Source organism: Myotis yumanensis, unplaced genomic scaffold, assembly GCF_028538775.1.
Source record: "Myotis yumanensis isolate MYYU_CA2020_CCGP unplaced genomic scaffold, mMyoYum1.0.hap1 SCAF_5, whole genome shotgun sequence".
In the NCBI taxonomy this organism is placed as follows: Eukaryota; Metazoa; Chordata; class Mammalia; order Chiroptera; family Vespertilionidae; genus Myotis; species Myotis yumanensis.
This window is the reverse complement of record NW_027223756.1, coordinates 78,776,067-78,793,299: the sequence shown is the minus strand read 5'-3', so window position 1 is coordinate 78,793,299 and position 17,233 is coordinate 78,776,067. Positions and strand designations below refer to the sequence as shown.

Sequence of the window (17,233 nt, the reverse complement as noted above, 5' to 3'; positions counted from 1 at the left end):
CTCTGCAGCTTTGAGCCTCAAAATACAGTTATTTATCGAGCAGCTCCTGCCTGCCTCGGTTTCACCCTGGGTTAAATGCAGGATGGAGATAGCAATCTTCGCTTAAACGAAATCAGGGTTGGGAATCACTTTACCAAGCAAAATGTGCAATGCATTTGCGGAGGGTGGGGGAGTAGGAGGAGTGCATAGGTTTTTTTTATAGAACCCAGACTGGCTTTTACATCTCTTTTTGCTGACGCATTTCTCCCCTTTTTCCCAGCTCAGGAAAACCACTGCAGTCCTCTCCTTTTGACAGAGTGCATTTAAAGGAAGATTCACCGAAAGGGGTTTACTTGCGCTAGTGAAAATATCATTCATTGATGTAAGAAATACTGAGTGCCTACTGTGTACCAGGCATTGAGCTGGGCTCTTTACAAGGAATAAAGATAACGAAATTGAAGGCCAATTTGTTCCCTGGAGCCAATGATCTAAAATACAACCATTCCGTAGGGTTAGATGAGGACAAATGAAAAACAGTCTTCTTGCACCTCCCCCTGGAGAGGAAGCGAAATGGAGAGTGAGGTTGCCCAGGAAAGGAAGCGCTTACCCTGGTCCTGAGACTTGGTAAAACAGTCCCTGAATTAAATGTCTTGTTTTAAAATTTTATTTATTGATTTTTTAGAGAGAGAGAAAAACATTGATTTATTGTTCCACTTATTTATGCACTCATTGGCCACTTCTTGCATGTGCCTTGACTGGAGATCAAACCCCAAACCTTAGAGTATCAGGACTATACTCCAACCAACTGAGCTACCTGGCAAGGACCTTAAATGTCGTAATAGCAATGCTAGCTAATTAAAATAGCTGATATGTATTGAGAACTGAGTCAGGCACGGAGTTAATCCCTTTACATGTATTTAGTTAATCCCTTTATGTGTGTTTAGTTAATTTTACTCTCCACGAAAGGGAGTACTGCTTACTGTTCATACCCCCGTTGTGCAGATGAGGAAACGGAGGCACAGAGAAATTCGAGTAACTAGTGTAAGAACACAAAGTGGTGTTTTGTTCACTGGTATATCCATCTATAGCAGAGGTCCTCAAACTTTTTAAACAGGGGGCAAGTTCACTGTCCCTCAGACCGTTGGAGGGCCGGACTATAGTTTAAAAAAAAAGCTATGAACAAATTCCTATGCACACTGCACATATCTTATTTTGAAGTAAAAAAACAAAACGGGAACAAATACAATATTTGTATTTGCATGTGGCCCGCGGGCCGGAGTTTGAGGACCCCTGATATATATATCTATATGCACCAATAGCAATGCCTGATACATGGTGGACACTCAATCTGTCTTTGTGGAAATGCGTGATGAGCACCTGATTAAAAAAAACAAACACTTTTATTTGAAATAATTATAGACAGGTAGTTTCAAAAGTAGTACAGAGAGGTTCTAAGTACTTTTTCCATAGCGTCTCCTAGTGGTATCATTTTACATAATATCAAAACCAGAAAATTGACTTTGGTACAATCTATTGTAATGTGCTTTCTTAATTTTAAATTTTTATTGATTGATTTGAGAGAGAGAGAGAGAAGCATTGATTTGTTGTTGCACTTATTTATGCATTCGTTGGTTGCTTCTTGTATGTGCACTGACCAGAGATGGAACCTGCAACCTTGGTGTATCCCCTCCATGTTCTAACCAACTAAGATACCCAGCCAGGACTGTATTGTGCTTTTTAATATGTTTGGCATTTTGCAAGCTATGATTAATATGCTCAGCTAAAACGGCACTTTTTGCTTTATGAGCCTGAGTATTGCATCTCAGAGGCGTGCCTCCAGCTAAGGGGCCGACCCCAGGGAAAACCAGATGCAGAACGCAGAAGCGTTATCCCAAGGCAGCTCCACCGCGCCTAAAGGGTTACCTGGGAGCGCACATCCGCGCGCGTGCGCACGACGTCTCTTCGCCCCGCCCCCGCAGCGCAGTCAGATGATCAGCCCAACCGGCGTTCGCCTATAAAAGGCCGGGTGTTGACGTCAGCGTTCTCTTCCGCCCTCGTCGCCGCATCTTCGGCGCGATTCCCTTCTCTCGGATCTACCTGGGAGAATCCACCGCCATCCGACACCATGGTAAGCAATACCGTCTGGCTGGGGGCCTAGGACGGTGGCGGGGCCTCTGCGGGGCCGGCTCTGCCGGGTCTGGAGTGCTGGGGCGGGTTGGACAGGAAGGAGACATGGCGGTGGCCGGGTTGGCGGGCCTGGGGTTGGGAAAGCGGCGGCCGCCATGTCTGCGCCGTGCTGCTCGCTTCCGAGGGCGCCGCCGTCTCACGGGACCCCGGGCCGGGCCGGGCTGGGGCGGAGGCGGGGTTGGGTGTTGATGATGTGGCAGACGCTGTAATGGCGGGCGCCGCCGAGGCAGCGGGGAGAGGGGGAGCCGCCTTATGTAACCCACCGATCGGGGGTTTAAGTTCGACTTTGTGTCGGGAACAGGGAAACGGCAAAACCCAGAAGGCCAAACCCCAAAAGCCTTTTTCTAATGTCGGCCTGGCTTCTCACTGTGTTTGTATCGCCCAATCGTGAAGCCGACTCCGGAGCCACGAGGTGGAGGCTTGCAGTGCGCAAGCTTCTCCCCAGATGGGGGTGGTGGTGGCATATTTAGGGACCTTAAGGGGTGGGGGCCCCGTATTCCCCCAGGCGGAAGGGTGACCTTGGGTTTTACAGAAGCTGTTGAGTTGGGTAAAGCATGAGAAATCCCAGTGGGTTTGTGGGGGAGCTTTATACCGTCCATGTTTTTTAACTGGACACACATACACACGTCATCCCATCTACCGGAAATTGGTTGTCATTAGTCCCAGCCCCAGATTCTGGGTTGAGTGACAGCTAGAAATCTGGGTTCTCAGAAATGGGACAAGTGGCATTTTTAAAGGGGTATCGGCAGAGAAGGGGGAGTTCGGGTGGGAGTTGGGGCTGTCCCAGGACCAGCCCACTCCTGGCCATGGTGCTGGCAGGATTTCGCTTGAAGTCTTGGTGCCAAGGCTGAGCCTCCCCCTCCCCCCGGCCTAGGTGAACTTCACAGTAGATCAGATCCGGGCCATCATGGACAAGAAGGCCAACATACGGAACATGTCTGTGATCGCTCACGTGGACCACGGCAAGTCCACGCTGACGGACTCCCTGGTGTGTAAGGCCGGGATCATCGCCTCCGCCCGGGCTGGGGAGACCCGCTTCACTGACACCCGGAAGGATGAGCAGGAGCGTTGCATCACCATCAAGTCAACGTGAGCAAGCCCTGGTGCTCTTTGGACTGGGGCGGGGAGGGACTCAGCTGGAGCCTGGTGTGGGGACAGCTCAGACACAGTCCCTTTCCTGAGAGGCCCCTGGGAAGGAGTCTAGGTTTTTGAATGGTGAGAGTCGATGAGTTCAGTATAGTGAGAGAGAAAGCTCTGCAGCCAGGGAGAGACAGTGATGGGAGGGGTACTGGAACTTGCAGAGGAAGAGGGGCTTAACCCAGTGATTCCCCACCCCAGGGAGGAAGGACCTTTTGGCAATGTCTGGGAGTGCCCCCTCCAATGTCACATTCCTGATCCCGGATGTCAGTGGGGTGAGAACCCAAAGCAAAGTGACTGAAATTGCTGTTTGTTTTCAGTTGGGAGTTTGTGAGCTTCTCTGTTTATCTGCTCTGAGACCATTTCAGCTGGGGCTGAAGGGCACAGGGTGGGTGAAAGGTAGTCTTCTGGGTTTCTGAGTCTTGCCTGGTCACGCAGTTGCCGTTTGGAATCAGGTGTGTTGAGCTTGGGAGGACCCATGCTGGGGACTGGACAGATGGGCTCGTCCCTTTGTAGCTGTTATTAGGGAGGTGGGCAAGGGCTCTTTCGTGGGAAATCTGAAGTCTGTCTCTAGGGATGAGTAATGCAGTGGAGAAGGTGGTGCAGTGTCCACTCAGGGCCGTGGGTCTGGCTTATTACCACATACCGTCTTGCTTAGGGATTGTTTGACCTGACTGCCCTTGGACAGGAACCCTAGTTCGACCTCTGCGGTTTTCGGGAGGACAGTGAAGAGCTATAGAATGGGACAGGTGTGCCTTTCGTTCATTCAACCTGTCCCAATCTCCTTAGGGCCATCTCCCTCTTCTATGAGCTCTCAGAGAATGACTTGAACTTCATCAAGCAGAGCAAGGATGGTTCTGGTTTCCTTATCAATCTCATTGACTCTCCTGGGCACGTGGACTTTTCCTCAGAGGTGACAGCTGCCCTCCGTGTCACCGATGGTGCCTTGGTGGTAGTGGACTGTGTATCTGGTAAGCATGCGGTTTCCTCATCCTGCCTGGGAACCTGGGGGTGTCCCCTCTCTGGCTGACGAAAAACCTGTGTCCACCCCCAGGCGTGTGTGTGCAGACCGAGACAGTGCTGAGGCAGGCCATTGCAGAGCGCATCAAGCCTGTGCTGATGATGAACAAGATGGACCGGGCTCTGCTTGAGCTGCAGCTGGAGCCTGAGGAGCTCTATCAGACTTTCCAGCGCATTGTGGAGAACGTCAATGTCATCATCTCCACCTATGGAGAGGGCGAGAGCGGCCCCATGGGTAACATCATGGTAAGTGTCCTGTCAGCTGAAGTCGGGATCCCTCGACAAGCTTCTGTCCACCCCATTGCATTCCTCCCATCTTTCCGATCGGGTGGGCTGTGTTCTTCCCAGACTGGAAAGGGCTGTGACCTCCCTCTCCCTCTGTGGGGACTGTCCTGGGGGAACCACAAGTCTGGTCCCCTCGGTCTTCTTGGAGGACCTGAAAGTTGGTTTTTCTAGGAATGTTGGGGTGACAAAGAAGGGGGCTGGAATGCTTTTAGTATCGACTTCATCCAACACTTGAGTTTTTGGGGAGGCTGTGGAGAAGGGGGGGTACCCTGCCTGCCGAAGCAGGGTAGGGGCAGTGCCCTCTGTGTTACTGCTAACCCTTGCTGGTGGAGGGGATGAAGGCCAAGTTGGGCATCCTGTACATGATGACTAAAATTTCTTCACTTTGACCTGATGGCAATTGATGAAATCTGATGTCTGAAGCCCATGGCACCCAGGGACTTCATAGCTGGGGTTTCTGTTTGTCCCCATTCACAGCTTTCTTTTGTTCTCTTAGATTGACCCTGTCCTCGGGACTGTTGGCTTCGGGTCTGGTCTCCATGGTTGGGCCTTCACCCTGAAGCAGTTTGCAGAGATGTATGTGGCCAAATTTGCCGCCAAGGGTGAGGGCCAGCTGGGGCCTGCTGAGCGGGCCAAGAAAGTAGAGGACATGATGAAGAAGCTGTGGGGTGACCGGTGAGTGCTGCAGGGAGGAACAGGGCGTTCTGCAGCAAATCTGCGAGGTGGGCAGGGACTTGTAGGTGACGGTATGGTGTAGGAACACCTCATGTCTGGGGGGTCATTCTGTCGAACCTTGATTTAGGCCCCCTAGCCTAATTGGGTTGGGTCTTCACCAGGTACTTTGATCCAGCCAACGGTAAATTCAGCAAGTCCGCCACAAGCCCTGATGGCAAGAAGCTGCCACGGACGTTCTGCCAGCTTATCCTGGACCCCATCTTCAAGGTGAGCTGCTGCATGTGCTTGATGGATGTGCATCCCCCAGGCTGCCCTTGGGTCTAGTGGCTCCTGGCAGGGCCAGGTTCAAGATGGCTGCTGGGATATGGGTGAGGCAGCACAGTAAGGGTGAAATCCCCAGGGCTCCATCCTGACAACTGACAAGATAGGCAGGGGCACACAGTAGGGGCCATCAGCATCCCTGGCTGGGGTTGGTTAGGTCAGCTGAGACAGGAAGGTCTGGGTTTTGCTCTGCCAGCCACTGAGGTTTAAGTGCTTGTTAGTTAAAATGTGTTCATGCCGAAACTGGTTTGGCTCAGTGGATAGAGCGTCGGCCTGCGGACTGAAGAGTCCCGGGTTCGATTCTGGTCAAGGGCATGTGCCTGGGTTGCGGGCACATCCCCAGTGGGAGGTGTGCAGGAGGCGGCTGATCGATGTTTCTCTCTCATCGATGTTTCTGACTCTCTATCTCTCTCCCTTCCTCTCTGTAAAAAATCAATAAAATATATTTTTAAAAAAATGTGTTCATGGTCTGTAAGTCAGAATAGACTTTTTTCGATCTATTGGGGGATGTCCCCAAGACTTGCTCTGTCTGGGTCAAGTCCTTTGTGGGAAGGTGAGGATTTTGGTAACCTTTCCTCTCTCTGCTCTGTGCATGGCCTTAGGCTTCTCAGTGGGAAGCAGCTGCAGGCTTCCTAATATGTTCCCAAACCCACTTTGCCATCCGCACCCCCAATTAGGTATTTGATGCTATCATGAATTTCAAGAAAGAGGAGACAGCAAAATTGATTGAAAAACTGGACATCAAGTTGGACAGTGAAGATAAGGACAAAGAAGGGAAACCACTTCTGAAGGTGAGCATGAGGGGCTGCCCAAGAGTCTCCATCAGGGCTCCCTGCCAGTGGTGGGCTCTGGCTTGGCTGTTAGAAGCATTTCCAGCTGCAGCATGGCTACCAGCAGGGGTGGACAGAAGACCTCAGGTGTTTGCATGGCTCTTCTAGAGGGAATCGTGCATATGAGCCACCTTGGTGAGCACGTGATGCAGAAGGCTTTCCTCAGAATTGCCTCCTGACCCTTCTGTGTAGGCTGTGATGCGCCGCTGGTTGCCTGCTGGCGATGCCCTGCTGCAGATGATCACCATTCATCTGCCCTCCCCTGTGACCGCCCAGAAGTACCGTTGTGAGCTCCTGTATGAGGGCCCCCCCGACGATGAGGCAGCCATGGGTATGTGGGGTTCACCTGAATGCTGGGTGGGGGCCCCCAGAGCAGCCAGTGGTTAGAAGGCTGCTCATTGCCAAGCTTAAGTGTTTCAGGATTCTGGAAGGCTGAACCCTAAGGGAATCATGCTTTCTTTGGTGGATTTTTTTTTTTCAGGCATTAAAAGCTGTGACCCCAAAGGACCCCTTATGATGTACATTTCCAAAATGGTGCCGACCTCTGACAAAGGCCGGTTCTATGCCTTTGGTCGAGTCTTCTCAGGGCTGGTGTCCACCGGCCTGAAGGTCAGGATCATGGGGCCTAACTACACACCAGGCAAGAAGGAGGACCTGTACCTGAAGCCAATCCAGAGGTGAAGTGCTTGGCTAGTCATTTGTGACCAAGGCTGGTCCCAGCCCGCCCTCCCTGCTCCAAGCCGCAGGAGTAGGAGTTCAGAGGGGTTTACGTGAAGTGCCCAGCAGGATGTAGTGTTGAGCCCTCTGGCCACCTTTTGTCCTCAACCTGGAGAGGCTTGTCTGGATGAGGTACAACAGGAAGCAGGGGGCTCACTCCCCCTAATGTTCAGGGTAGAATCCCTTCCCTGAGTTAGGGGCAGATGTTCCTGATCTCCCAGCAGTGGCAACACAGTTTATTTTTACCTACCCAGAGAGCAGGTGCTGACCTCAGAGATGTCAGTCTTATGTCAGCCCTACCCCGAAACCTACTCTAGGCATTGGTGGTGGGAAGATAGAACTTTGACTCCCTCCACAGGGGTTTCCCACACCACACTGCCTTTTCTCAGCCCTGGGTCAGGTGTGTGGAGCCCCGCATGGGGGATGAGGAATGGCAGGTAGTGCTCTGTCTTGGTACACAGGAGCCAGCACTTTGTTGAGACAGTCACCTGGGTTACAGTGGAGAGCCAAGGCTTGACGTCCTAGGGGTGGCAGCACCACTCAATGCAGGAGGGATGACCACAGGCTCCGGAAGGAAGGAGGCTTTGTCTTCCAGCCATTCCCGGACCTGGCACCACAGCGGTGTTGATTGATACCTTTTGTCTCTCCCCCAGAACAATCTTGATGATGGGCCGTTATGTGGAGCCCATCGAGGACGTGCCTTGCGGGAACATTGTGGGCTTGGTGGGTGTGGACCAGTTCCTTGTGAAAACAGGGACCATCACCACCTTCGAGCACGCCCACAACATGCGGGTGATGAAGTTCAGCGTGAGCCCTGTCGTCAGGGTTGCCGTGGAGGCCAAAAACCCGGCTGACCTGCCCAAGCTGGTGGAGGGCTTAAAGCGGCTGGCCAAGTCAGACCCTATGGTGCAGGTAGGCAGGTATACCCTGGCAGGAGGCACCACCACCACCTGCAGTGTCTGAGCTGAAAAGATTGGGTGGTTTCTCATATAAGGAGGGACTTCCAATTGGAACTGTTTGGAGATTCAGGTGTGTGTGAAACACACACCATCCCCAAAAGAGCTGTGGCCCTTTTCTTAAAAAGTACATATTTTTATTGATTTCAGAAAGGGAGAGCGAGAGAGAAACATCAATGATGAGAGAGAATCATTGATTGGCTGCCTCCTGTACACCCACACTGGGGATTGAACCATGACCTCCTGGTTCATAGGTCGATGCTCAACCACTGAGCCATGCTGGTCGGGGGCTGCTGCTCTTTTTAATGTCAGTTTACTGTCCAGGAGCCCAGGTCTTGGATTTCTGTAGACTGGCTATAGATGATGGGTCTTTTTTTTTTTAGGCTAACACTGAGAACCAGCAAATAAAGGCTCATATGACTCCTTGCTTCCCCCCACGGGCCCTGAAAATGTCCCTAAAAACCTCCAACTAGAAAGGGATGCTTGGAGCCTGCCATTCTCCACTCCCCAGTTCCTTGGGTTTTCCAAGTAGTTCTCTGGGTTTGATTGTTGGATCAACATATGGCCTCTTTCAGTGCATCATTGAGGAGTCAGGGGAGCACATCATTGCTGGGGCTGGTGAGCTGCATCTGGAGATCTGCCTGAAAGACCTGGAAGAGGACCACGCCTGCATTCCCATCAAGGTGAAGCATGCTGTCCCTGGTAGGGGTAGGGATGGATGGCATGTAGGGATGGCAGAGCCCTTGTCCAGGCTGGGCTCTGATGATTCCCTCCTTTCCACCCGCGCCTAGGACATTAGGTGACTGCCCCATATGAAACCAGCAGTTCATACACATCCTCAACAGCTTTGAGGTTGGAGTGTGGGAAGTCTGCTTTCCAAAATCTCCAAATACAGCTTCTAAAGAGCATAGACATTTAGTAGCCAACCTTCGGTCCAGTTTCTGGCCCTCTATTTTTCATCCTTTACTTTTTTAAATAACTGAGCTTGGATCCGTGTTCATTAAGTCCCTTAAAAGGCATTCCACTCGTAGAAATACATCCCCCCCCCCCCCCCCCCCCGCCAGTTAACTGCTTTTTCATCTTGTCTTCCATGTGTCAAAATAGGATTAGGCCAGTGCCTACATTTTGCATATTTCTTCTTTTCAAGTAATAACTGCGTAGAATTTCACAAAATAAATTATTCTTTAGCCAGTCCTATTGGCAGTGGGTAGCCCCCTGCAAGGGAAGAGCTGCATACTTTGTATTTATGCAGAAGTGAGATGTGCATGGCTCTGTGCTACTAAATTAGTCATTCTGAGTTTTGCACCTATTACCCGTCTGTTTCCTGAGTCTCATTAGGAGACCCCTGTCCTGGGCGGTTACTTCCTCCTGCAGACCTGACTTCCATGCTCCTTTTGCAGAAATCCGATCCTGTTGTCTCCTATCGTGAGACAGTTAGCGAGGAGTCGAATGTGCTCTGTCTGTCCAAGTCTCCCAATAAGCACAATCGACTGTACATGAAGGCGCGGCCCTTCCCTGACGGCCTGGCTGAGGACATTGACAAGGGTGAAGTGTCTGCCCGCCAGGAGCTCAAGCAGCGGGCCCGATATCTGGCTGAGAAGTACGAGTGGGATGTGGCTGAGGCACGCAAGATCTGGTGCTTCGGGCCCGATGGCACTGGGCCCAATATCCTTACTGACATCACCAAGGGTGTGCAGTATCTCAACGAGATCAAGGACAGCGTAGTGGCCGGCTTCCAGTGGGCCACAAAAGAGGTGAGGGGCCATTTGGTGATCCAGCTGAAAAATTATTAGCATCAGAGTTCATCAGTGGGACTTTGGCATAGGCCCAGTCTCACCTGTGCAGACTTTTGGTGGGGATGAAATCCTTGGGGTTACTTGTTTTTATTTCTGTTAGTGAAGTGGGGCCAGTGGTCCTACCTCTTGAGAAGGGCACGCTAGGGAGGGTGAGCAAGGCAAGAGATGTAAGGTCTCTGTGGTTGCAGACCTGGAGGCTGGCACAGCACAGCTGTGTGACTTGGCCTTTCCCTCTCAGGGAGGACTGCAGTAGAGGCAGGAGCTTGATGGTGAATTTGGCCCCTTCCTCTGTAGGGGGCACTGTGTGAGGAGAACATGCGTGGTGTACGCTTTGATGTCCATGATGTAACACTGCATGCTGATGCTATCCACCGAGGGGGTGGCCAGATCATCCCTACAGCCCGGCGCTGCCTCTATGCCAGTGTGCTAACTGCCCAGCCCCGACTCATGGAGCCCATCTACCTTGTGGAAATCCAGGTAGGGAGTCCTGATTGTCCTGCTGCTACTGGTCCCCTTCCCACCGAGCAACTGCTAAATAGCCTTTTATTGCTGACAGTGTCCAGAGCAAGTGGTTGGTGGTATCTACGGAGTCCTGAACAGGAAGCGGGGCCATGTCTTTGAGGAGACCCAGGTGGCTGGCACCCCCATGTTTGTTGTGAAGGCCTACCTGCCTGTCAATGAGTCCTTTGGTAAGTGCTTGCTGGGTGGCTCTCAGATGCCCACAGTCCACTGTTCCCCAGCCAGACTGATCCAGGATAGACTCGTTTCTTGCCCCTTATGCAAGGCCCAGAGTGAGGCAGCCTAATGGGAGCCATGGATGTAATCCGCAAACTGCTCCCCGTTCCCCTGTCCATTTGGGATGTAAGAGCAGCATGGTTATGTAGGAGGAGAAGGTGGCCCACTTCTTGTGGACCTCAGAATTGATGAATTGGGGGGGAAGTGGTCACTCAGGCGTGTAAATTTGTGAGATCTGAAGATCGAGTCTGGCAGAGAAGTAGCTCAGGCTCACCCTCGGTGAGCAGCTGGAGATTGAGGTGGGCCAGCATTACCTCACTTGTTCAGTAGTGGTCTCTGAGCAAGCCTGGGTGAGGAGCAGGGTTAGGGGTTTTAATGTCTGATCCCATCCAGGTTGTCTAGTTTCTGATCTCTCTGGTGTGAGTGTCCCCACCTCCAGACTTGGCCAGCGTACCAAGTCTGGACTGCCCAGCGAGCCCTGTACCTGCTTCTCCCACAGGCTTCACTGCCGACCTGAGATCCAACACAGGTGGCCAGGCTTTTCCGCAGTGTGTGTTCGACCACTGGCAGATCCTGCCCGGAGACCCCTTTGACAACACCAGCCGCCCCAGCCAGGTGGTGGCCGAGACACGTAAGCGCAAAGGCCTGAAGGAAGGCATCCCAGCTCTGGACAACTTCCTGGACAAATTGTAGGTTGCCCTTCCTGCAGCCTGCCTCCCAGGTGCCACCCCCCTCACCGGCTCATGATCAACCACAACAAGCCCTCATTCTCCACAACATCTTGAGACTGTCCAGACACAGTGCCGCTCGCCTGGCTGGTTCTGGGGCCACTCTGTGCCATCGCTCAACATGAACACTTGATGCTGTTTCTTTGTATATTTATTTCAAGATTTCAGAGGCAACAGAAATGCCCTGGCTACAGGGACTTATTTGGCTGGTGGGGGAGGTGGGATGGGACACCCAACACTTCTTTCCATTTCTGAGGAAAACTCAAATGTCAAAAAAAAGAAAAAGAATTAAAACGCATTAAGAGGTTTATTTGGGTAAATGGCCCACAGTGGATTTTCCCCCAGAAAGGGGGAAAGAATAAGCAGGTAGACATTTCTGTTTGGACAGAAGCTAGAAGGCAGGAAATGTTGTGCAATGTCACCAGAGCACCTCAAAGCTGTATTAGTGCCATTGGAATAATAAATTTGATTATGGTGGTGATTGCCTTTGTCTGTTGACTTCCTTCTCCGTTCGCTCAGGCTGGAATGGACTTTCTTATGCCAGTATGCATAGCTGTGGGTTATACTGTCATACAAAAAGTTCAATGTAACACTGAAGTGTCAGTTTAAATATAAGACTACCAGGGCTATCAAATGGAATTTGTGTGGTGGTGAACCAGTCCTAACTGGAGGAGCAGCCACTATGTGGCTAGACAGCAGTGGAAATGTTCGGGTCAGTGTAGCCACGGAACTGATTTTAAGATTTCTTAAAATTGGTTTTTAGACAGCAATTGAGGGAGAGAAACATTGATCAGCTGTGCCCCACCTTGCCACACACAGCATGACCAATCTGGCAACCTGGTGCAAGGCAGGAAACCCAACCAACCACTTGAGCTACATTAGCCAGGGCAAGGAAATTTAAAGTTTTAACATTACATTTTCATGGTTTGGTGGTGTTGGGGCTGCCATAATGGTTAGTGTAGGCATGGACAACTAAATTGTCCCTGCTCATGGAGTCCATGGTCCAATGGGGAAAGCCACAAATAACCACATGCAGACTCTGGACTTGGCATCCTCAAGTCCCACCAGATCATTCCTGTTGATGAGAATTTTTTACCATTATCTCAATCATTGCTTCACTACAAAATATGCTTGAGTAATTTCATATCTACAAAAGCATTGCAAAGATGTTAGATAACCTCTTGCATAACCACTGTACATTTGTCAAACCTTGAAAACTTTAGTATGATACAATTAACTAGGTGACGGTTCATTTGGCTTTTCCACTAATGTCCTTTTCTGTTTCAGGATCCAATCCAGGATACATTGTATTCCATTTTGCATTTTTTTTTAAAGCTTTTATTTTTGTTTTGTTAATCCTCACCAGAGGATATTTTCCCATTGATCTTTTAGAGCAGTGGTTCTCAACCTTCCTAATGCCGTGACCCTTTAATACAGTTCCTCATGTTGTGGTGACCCCCAATTTCATTGTTACAAATTGAACATAATTAAAGCATAGTGATTAATCACAAAAACAATATGTAATTATATATGTGTTTTCCGATGGTCTTAGGCAACCCCTGTGAAAGGGTTGTTCGACCCCCAAAGGCAGGGGTGGGCAAACTTTTTGACGGGCCACAATGGGTTCTTAAACTGGACCGGAGGGCCGGAACAAAAGCATGGATGGAGTGTTTGTGTGAACTAATATAAATTCAAAGTAAACATCATTACATAAAAGGGTACGGTCTTTTTTTTTTTTTTTAGTTTTATTCATTTCAAGCGGGCCGTAGTTTGCCCACGGCTGCCAAAAGGGGTCGCGACCCACAGGTTGAGAACCGCTGTTTTAGAGTGAAATAGAGAAGGAAAGACAGAAACATTGATGTGAGAGAAACACATTGATTAGTTGCCTCATGCACATGCCCCAACCAGGGCCTGGGCTGGGGAGGAGCCTGCAATTGAGGTATGTGCCCTTAACCAGAATTGAACCCGGGACCCTTCGGTCCGCAGGCCGACACTCTATCCTCTGAGCCAAGCCAGCTAGGGCCATTTTGCACATTTTTAGTACCTAGTATTTTGCCAGGAATATGACTACAAATTGAGAAGTTTGAACTGCATTGGTTTAACTTCAAAAATTTTTAACCAATTCTAAATTAACTGATGACAGTGCCACTTACAGATGCCTTGCTAATAGAGCCCCTTCATATTGATGTGTTTTTATAGCTGTTACATTCACAGTGATTCCATTTATAGGGGCCGATGTCTGATGACTTCATTATATCGGTAATGACACCTGAGCATTGGTCTGTTACAAGTGTTTGTGTATGTGTGTGTATTGCTCCATATTTTCATTTTATTTGCTAATTTTAATTGTGTTATTTTTTGTGGTTGCATTAGGCCAGCAGTTCTCAACTTTTTTTTGGCATCAGGACCCTATACACTCAAACATTGAGGACCCCAAAGAACTTCTGTTAAAATGAATATATTTACTGATATTTACCATCTTTAGAAATTAAAACTGAGAAACTTAAAAATAGTAATTGATTTAAAAATGATAAACCCATTATGTTAACCTATTTTTAGGGGTGGAAGCCTGTTTTCCTAACAAAATAGTAACATTTTTGCAAGTCTTTGAAATCTTTGGCTTAATAGAGGATAGCTGGAGTCCCATCTGCTTCTGCATTAAATCTGTTTCAATACTGTTGGGGTCCAGCCCCAGCAGGTCCAGGGGTTCCCAAAGGTGTGGACGGAGTCAGTGAAGAAGGAATGACATGGAGTCAGCGTTCAGTTGATCAGCATAGCCAGGTTCTCTCTCTATTGTCCTGTTAAATCTGTATTTATACCATTTGATCCTATAAGCATGCCTCTATAATCACATCATGGTACCATGTTTTGGGTAACCTACAGTTCCTTGTTTCATTTCCATAGTTTCTTATCTGACCTTTGCCAAAAATCCTGTCTCTATCTAGTTCTGTTGATTTTAATCTTGTCTAGGTTAACCTCTGTGTTCCATTATAAGGGCTATTCCAAGGTCACTGCTCTACTGATAGGCTACAAGGAAGTGACTGAAGGAGATTATCCTACCCAGTAAAGGTTATGTCCTCCCAGTCTCGCTGCTTGCCTTCCCTGGGACTGCCCTGTGTCGGTGGGTCTCCAGGGGTATAGGCTTTGGTGCTTTCCCTGGTGGGCAGATCCCTGAGGATGTGGGCCCAACAAATCCCAAATTTATTGCCAACAGTCTTAGTCCAAGTTCTTCCTAAGTAGTGCATGGTATTTCTGTAACACTAGGGGGTTTTACTGATTTATTCTCTTCCTTAGTCCTGTTAATCCCTAACTCCAGGGAAATATCCTTACCTGGGGAAACAACCTTTCTCGGGGAGGTGGTCCTGGTTAAAACACATAGCGCTAAGAGGGGGAGCAAACATATGCCATATACGCCAGGTCCCTTGAAACATAAGCTGTGCAGATGTTTCTTCCTTGCAGCAACTGTGTCAAGCAGCAAGGATGGACTGCCTTCCGGCACAATACATTGTTTTGGTTGAATATTAAGGAGATAACCTAGCCTCAGTCATCCCATACTTGAAAAAGAAGAGCATCTTAATACTTGTTTTCAGATAATTGTGGCTATTCTTTGATGCAACACCAAAACTCAACAAGTAGTTTCTTAAAGATTAATTACTGAAATGTAATATCTGAAATCCTATTAGTGAGCTTTTTATACTGTTACATTAAAATTCATTGGTCTGTCTTGCACTTTGGGTTTTTCCCCATGCATGATTTTGTAACATCAAGTGTTGACTATTTGGAAACACATGGTCAACCAAATTTGGAGCTTTGAGATGGCACATTTCACTAAATACTTGAAAAATCACATTTATTAATTTCATTAGGAAAGTGTTAAAGTGAAACTTAAGCAGATTTTGAAAATTTTTTTGGTTGAAACCTCAAATTTTGTCATGGCAACTAATGCTGTCAATTGCTATCCTTGAAGTGACAGGCTTGATTTGTTCATTTTTTGAGAAAATGCCTGCCAAACACACAGTCTGAATTATTGTTTGCCAGTTTTCTTCAAGTAAAAATGATGTTCCAACTCCTCACTCATTAAGTGTGGGTTATGCATCAGTAGCTTCCCAAAGAATACAGTTTAGAAGCAGAGAAAAACATGTAACTTTAAGAGAAACCTGACATCTAGTGCCAGGTGACCAAGTTCAACATCAACAGCAATAAGTCATGTTGATAGTATGGACTCTGAATATGATGTGATGAGAATGGCACTTTACATCTGGTCTTAAAACCGATCACTCCACTCTACTGAGAAAAACATCAGACATCCCAATTCAAGAAAAAGCTACAAAATACCTGACCAATCCTCAAAACTCAGACTCATCAAAAACATGGAAGTGAGTCCTAGCCGGTCTGGCTCAATGGTTAGAATGTCTGCCCACCCACCAAAGGGTCTCAGGTTCGATTCCCAGTCAAGAGCATGTACCTGAGTTGCAGGTTCCATCCTGGCCCCAGTCAGGGGGAGTTCAAGAGGTAACCAATCAATACATCTCACATTGATGTCTCTCCCCCACCTCCACCTCCTTCCCTCCCACTCTCTTAAAAAAAAATCAATGGAAAGATTATCCTTGGGTGAGGATTAACAAAAGAACAAAAGTCAGGGAAGTGAGAAAACTGTCAGAGCCAAGAGCCTAAGGAGATGTGGCAACTAAATCATGTGGGATCATGGGACAGAAAAAGGACGGAAAACCAGGAATCTGAATTAAGTGGATTTTGCTTAATAAAAATGTATCAAGATTGGTTCATTAGTTGTAAGAAAAGTATTATATGCATGGAAGATGTAATAGGCGGGAAACTGGGTATGGGAGAAGGTGCTGCTTTAGCTGTGTGCTGAAGTGTGCATAGGAGTTAGACAAGAATGGAGGAAGGCGCTCTCCGGGTAGAAGCAGCAGCTCATGTCAAGATCTAGGGTAGGAATGAAATGTTTGAGGTCAGAAGGAAGGCAAATGGGGTTGGAGTGAACAAAGGGAGAATGGCAAGATGTTAGGGCAGCTGGCAAAGGCCAAAAGATAGAGGGTCTTGTGTTTGATGGCATCTGAGGTGGATCAGCATTGATTTGGGGTTCAGGTGTGCTAGGGTGAGGGACTGCGGCATGGAAGGGTTACAGAATGTTACAGAATGTGCTAAGGGGAGGAAATAAGACATGAGAAATTGAATGTGCTCGGAGGGAGGGGGATGTATGAGGAAGAATTGTGTTGCCAGGATATGAGGATTGTGTATGTGCTGGGAGGAGGGACTAACGTATGGAGGGGGGTTGCAGGGTTAGGAACCATGGAAGAAAAATTGCTAGATTGTCTTAGACCAGTCAGGTGTGACTCTGTTTACCCCCCCTTTGTGCTTATGAACTTTCTGTGAGCTTCTAAGGTAACACTGTTTTGCTATAAAAATCATAATGCACACTTGCTCTTTGCCACATGCCGCGAGGCTTCCCAGAGGGGGAAGGTACGGGCTGTGGTCAGCTGGCCAGCTTAATAAAGGCTATTAAATTTAAATTCTGAATCGGTGGTCTATCTCGTTGAGCCAACCCATAACACAGGTCTATCTGGGAATGAATTTCAGCCATGTCATTTACTGCCTTTTGGTTGGGTTACCTAACTTCTCTGGGTGTCAGTTTCCCTGACTGTAGAAAGGAGAAATGTTAATATATTTTACCTCGGTTTGCTGATTGGGACATACTAAGGCTCAGTAAATGCTAGTATCTTGAGACAAATAGGAGTCACAGAAGGATCCTCAAACATTTGGAATGTGGGTAACATTTTACTGCCACTCACGGACTAAAGCAGTCCCACGGTCCACCCCAGGAGCTGCCATTGCCGGAACTAGGCCTT

At 48.6% G+C, this 17,233-nt stretch overlaps 1 protein-coding gene and 1 non-coding gene across 2 annotated transcripts; both read left to right on the top strand.

Annotated features, from left to right (window-relative positions):
* Positions 1 to 2,013: 2,013 nt before the first annotated feature.
* Positions 2,014 to 11,847, top strand: EEF2 (eukaryotic translation elongation factor 2). The gene is made up of 15 exons (XM_070415813.1): positions 2,014 to 2,107; positions 3,041 to 3,255; positions 4,093 to 4,274; positions 4,358 to 4,569; positions 5,105 to 5,283; positions 5,445 to 5,550; positions 6,282 to 6,395; positions 6,627 to 6,765; positions 6,916 to 7,111; positions 7,805 to 8,063; positions 8,683 to 8,790; positions 9,508 to 9,861; positions 10,198 to 10,380; positions 10,460 to 10,592; positions 11,138 to 11,847. The coding sequence occupies exons 1-15, from the start codon at positions 2,105 to 2,107 to the stop codon at positions 11,329 to 11,331; spliced, it is 2,577 nt and encodes an 858-aa protein (XP_070271914.1). The 5' UTR covers positions 2,014 to 2,104; the 3' UTR covers positions 11,332 to 11,847.
* Positions 4,967 to 5,031, top strand: LOC139011926 (small nucleolar RNA SNORD37). The gene has a single exon (XR_011471736.1). It is a non-coding gene; the product is annotated as a small nucleolar RNA SNORD37 (small nucleolar RNA).
* Positions 11,848 to 17,233: the final 5,386 nt, after the last annotated feature.

What these genes read in the sequence shown, in the direction of transcription:
- EEF2 (XM_070415813.1), top strand. An exon ending in CGACGATGAGGCAGCCATGG is followed by an intron (nt 6,766 to 6,915) that starts GTATGTGGGGTT and finishes TTTTTTTTTCAG; the next exon opens with GCATTAAAAGCTGTGACCCC. An exon ending in AGTCAGACCCTATGGTGCAG is followed by an intron (nt 8,064 to 8,682) that starts GTAGGCAGGTAT and finishes GGCCTCTTTCAG; the next exon opens with TGCATCATTGAGGAGTCAGG.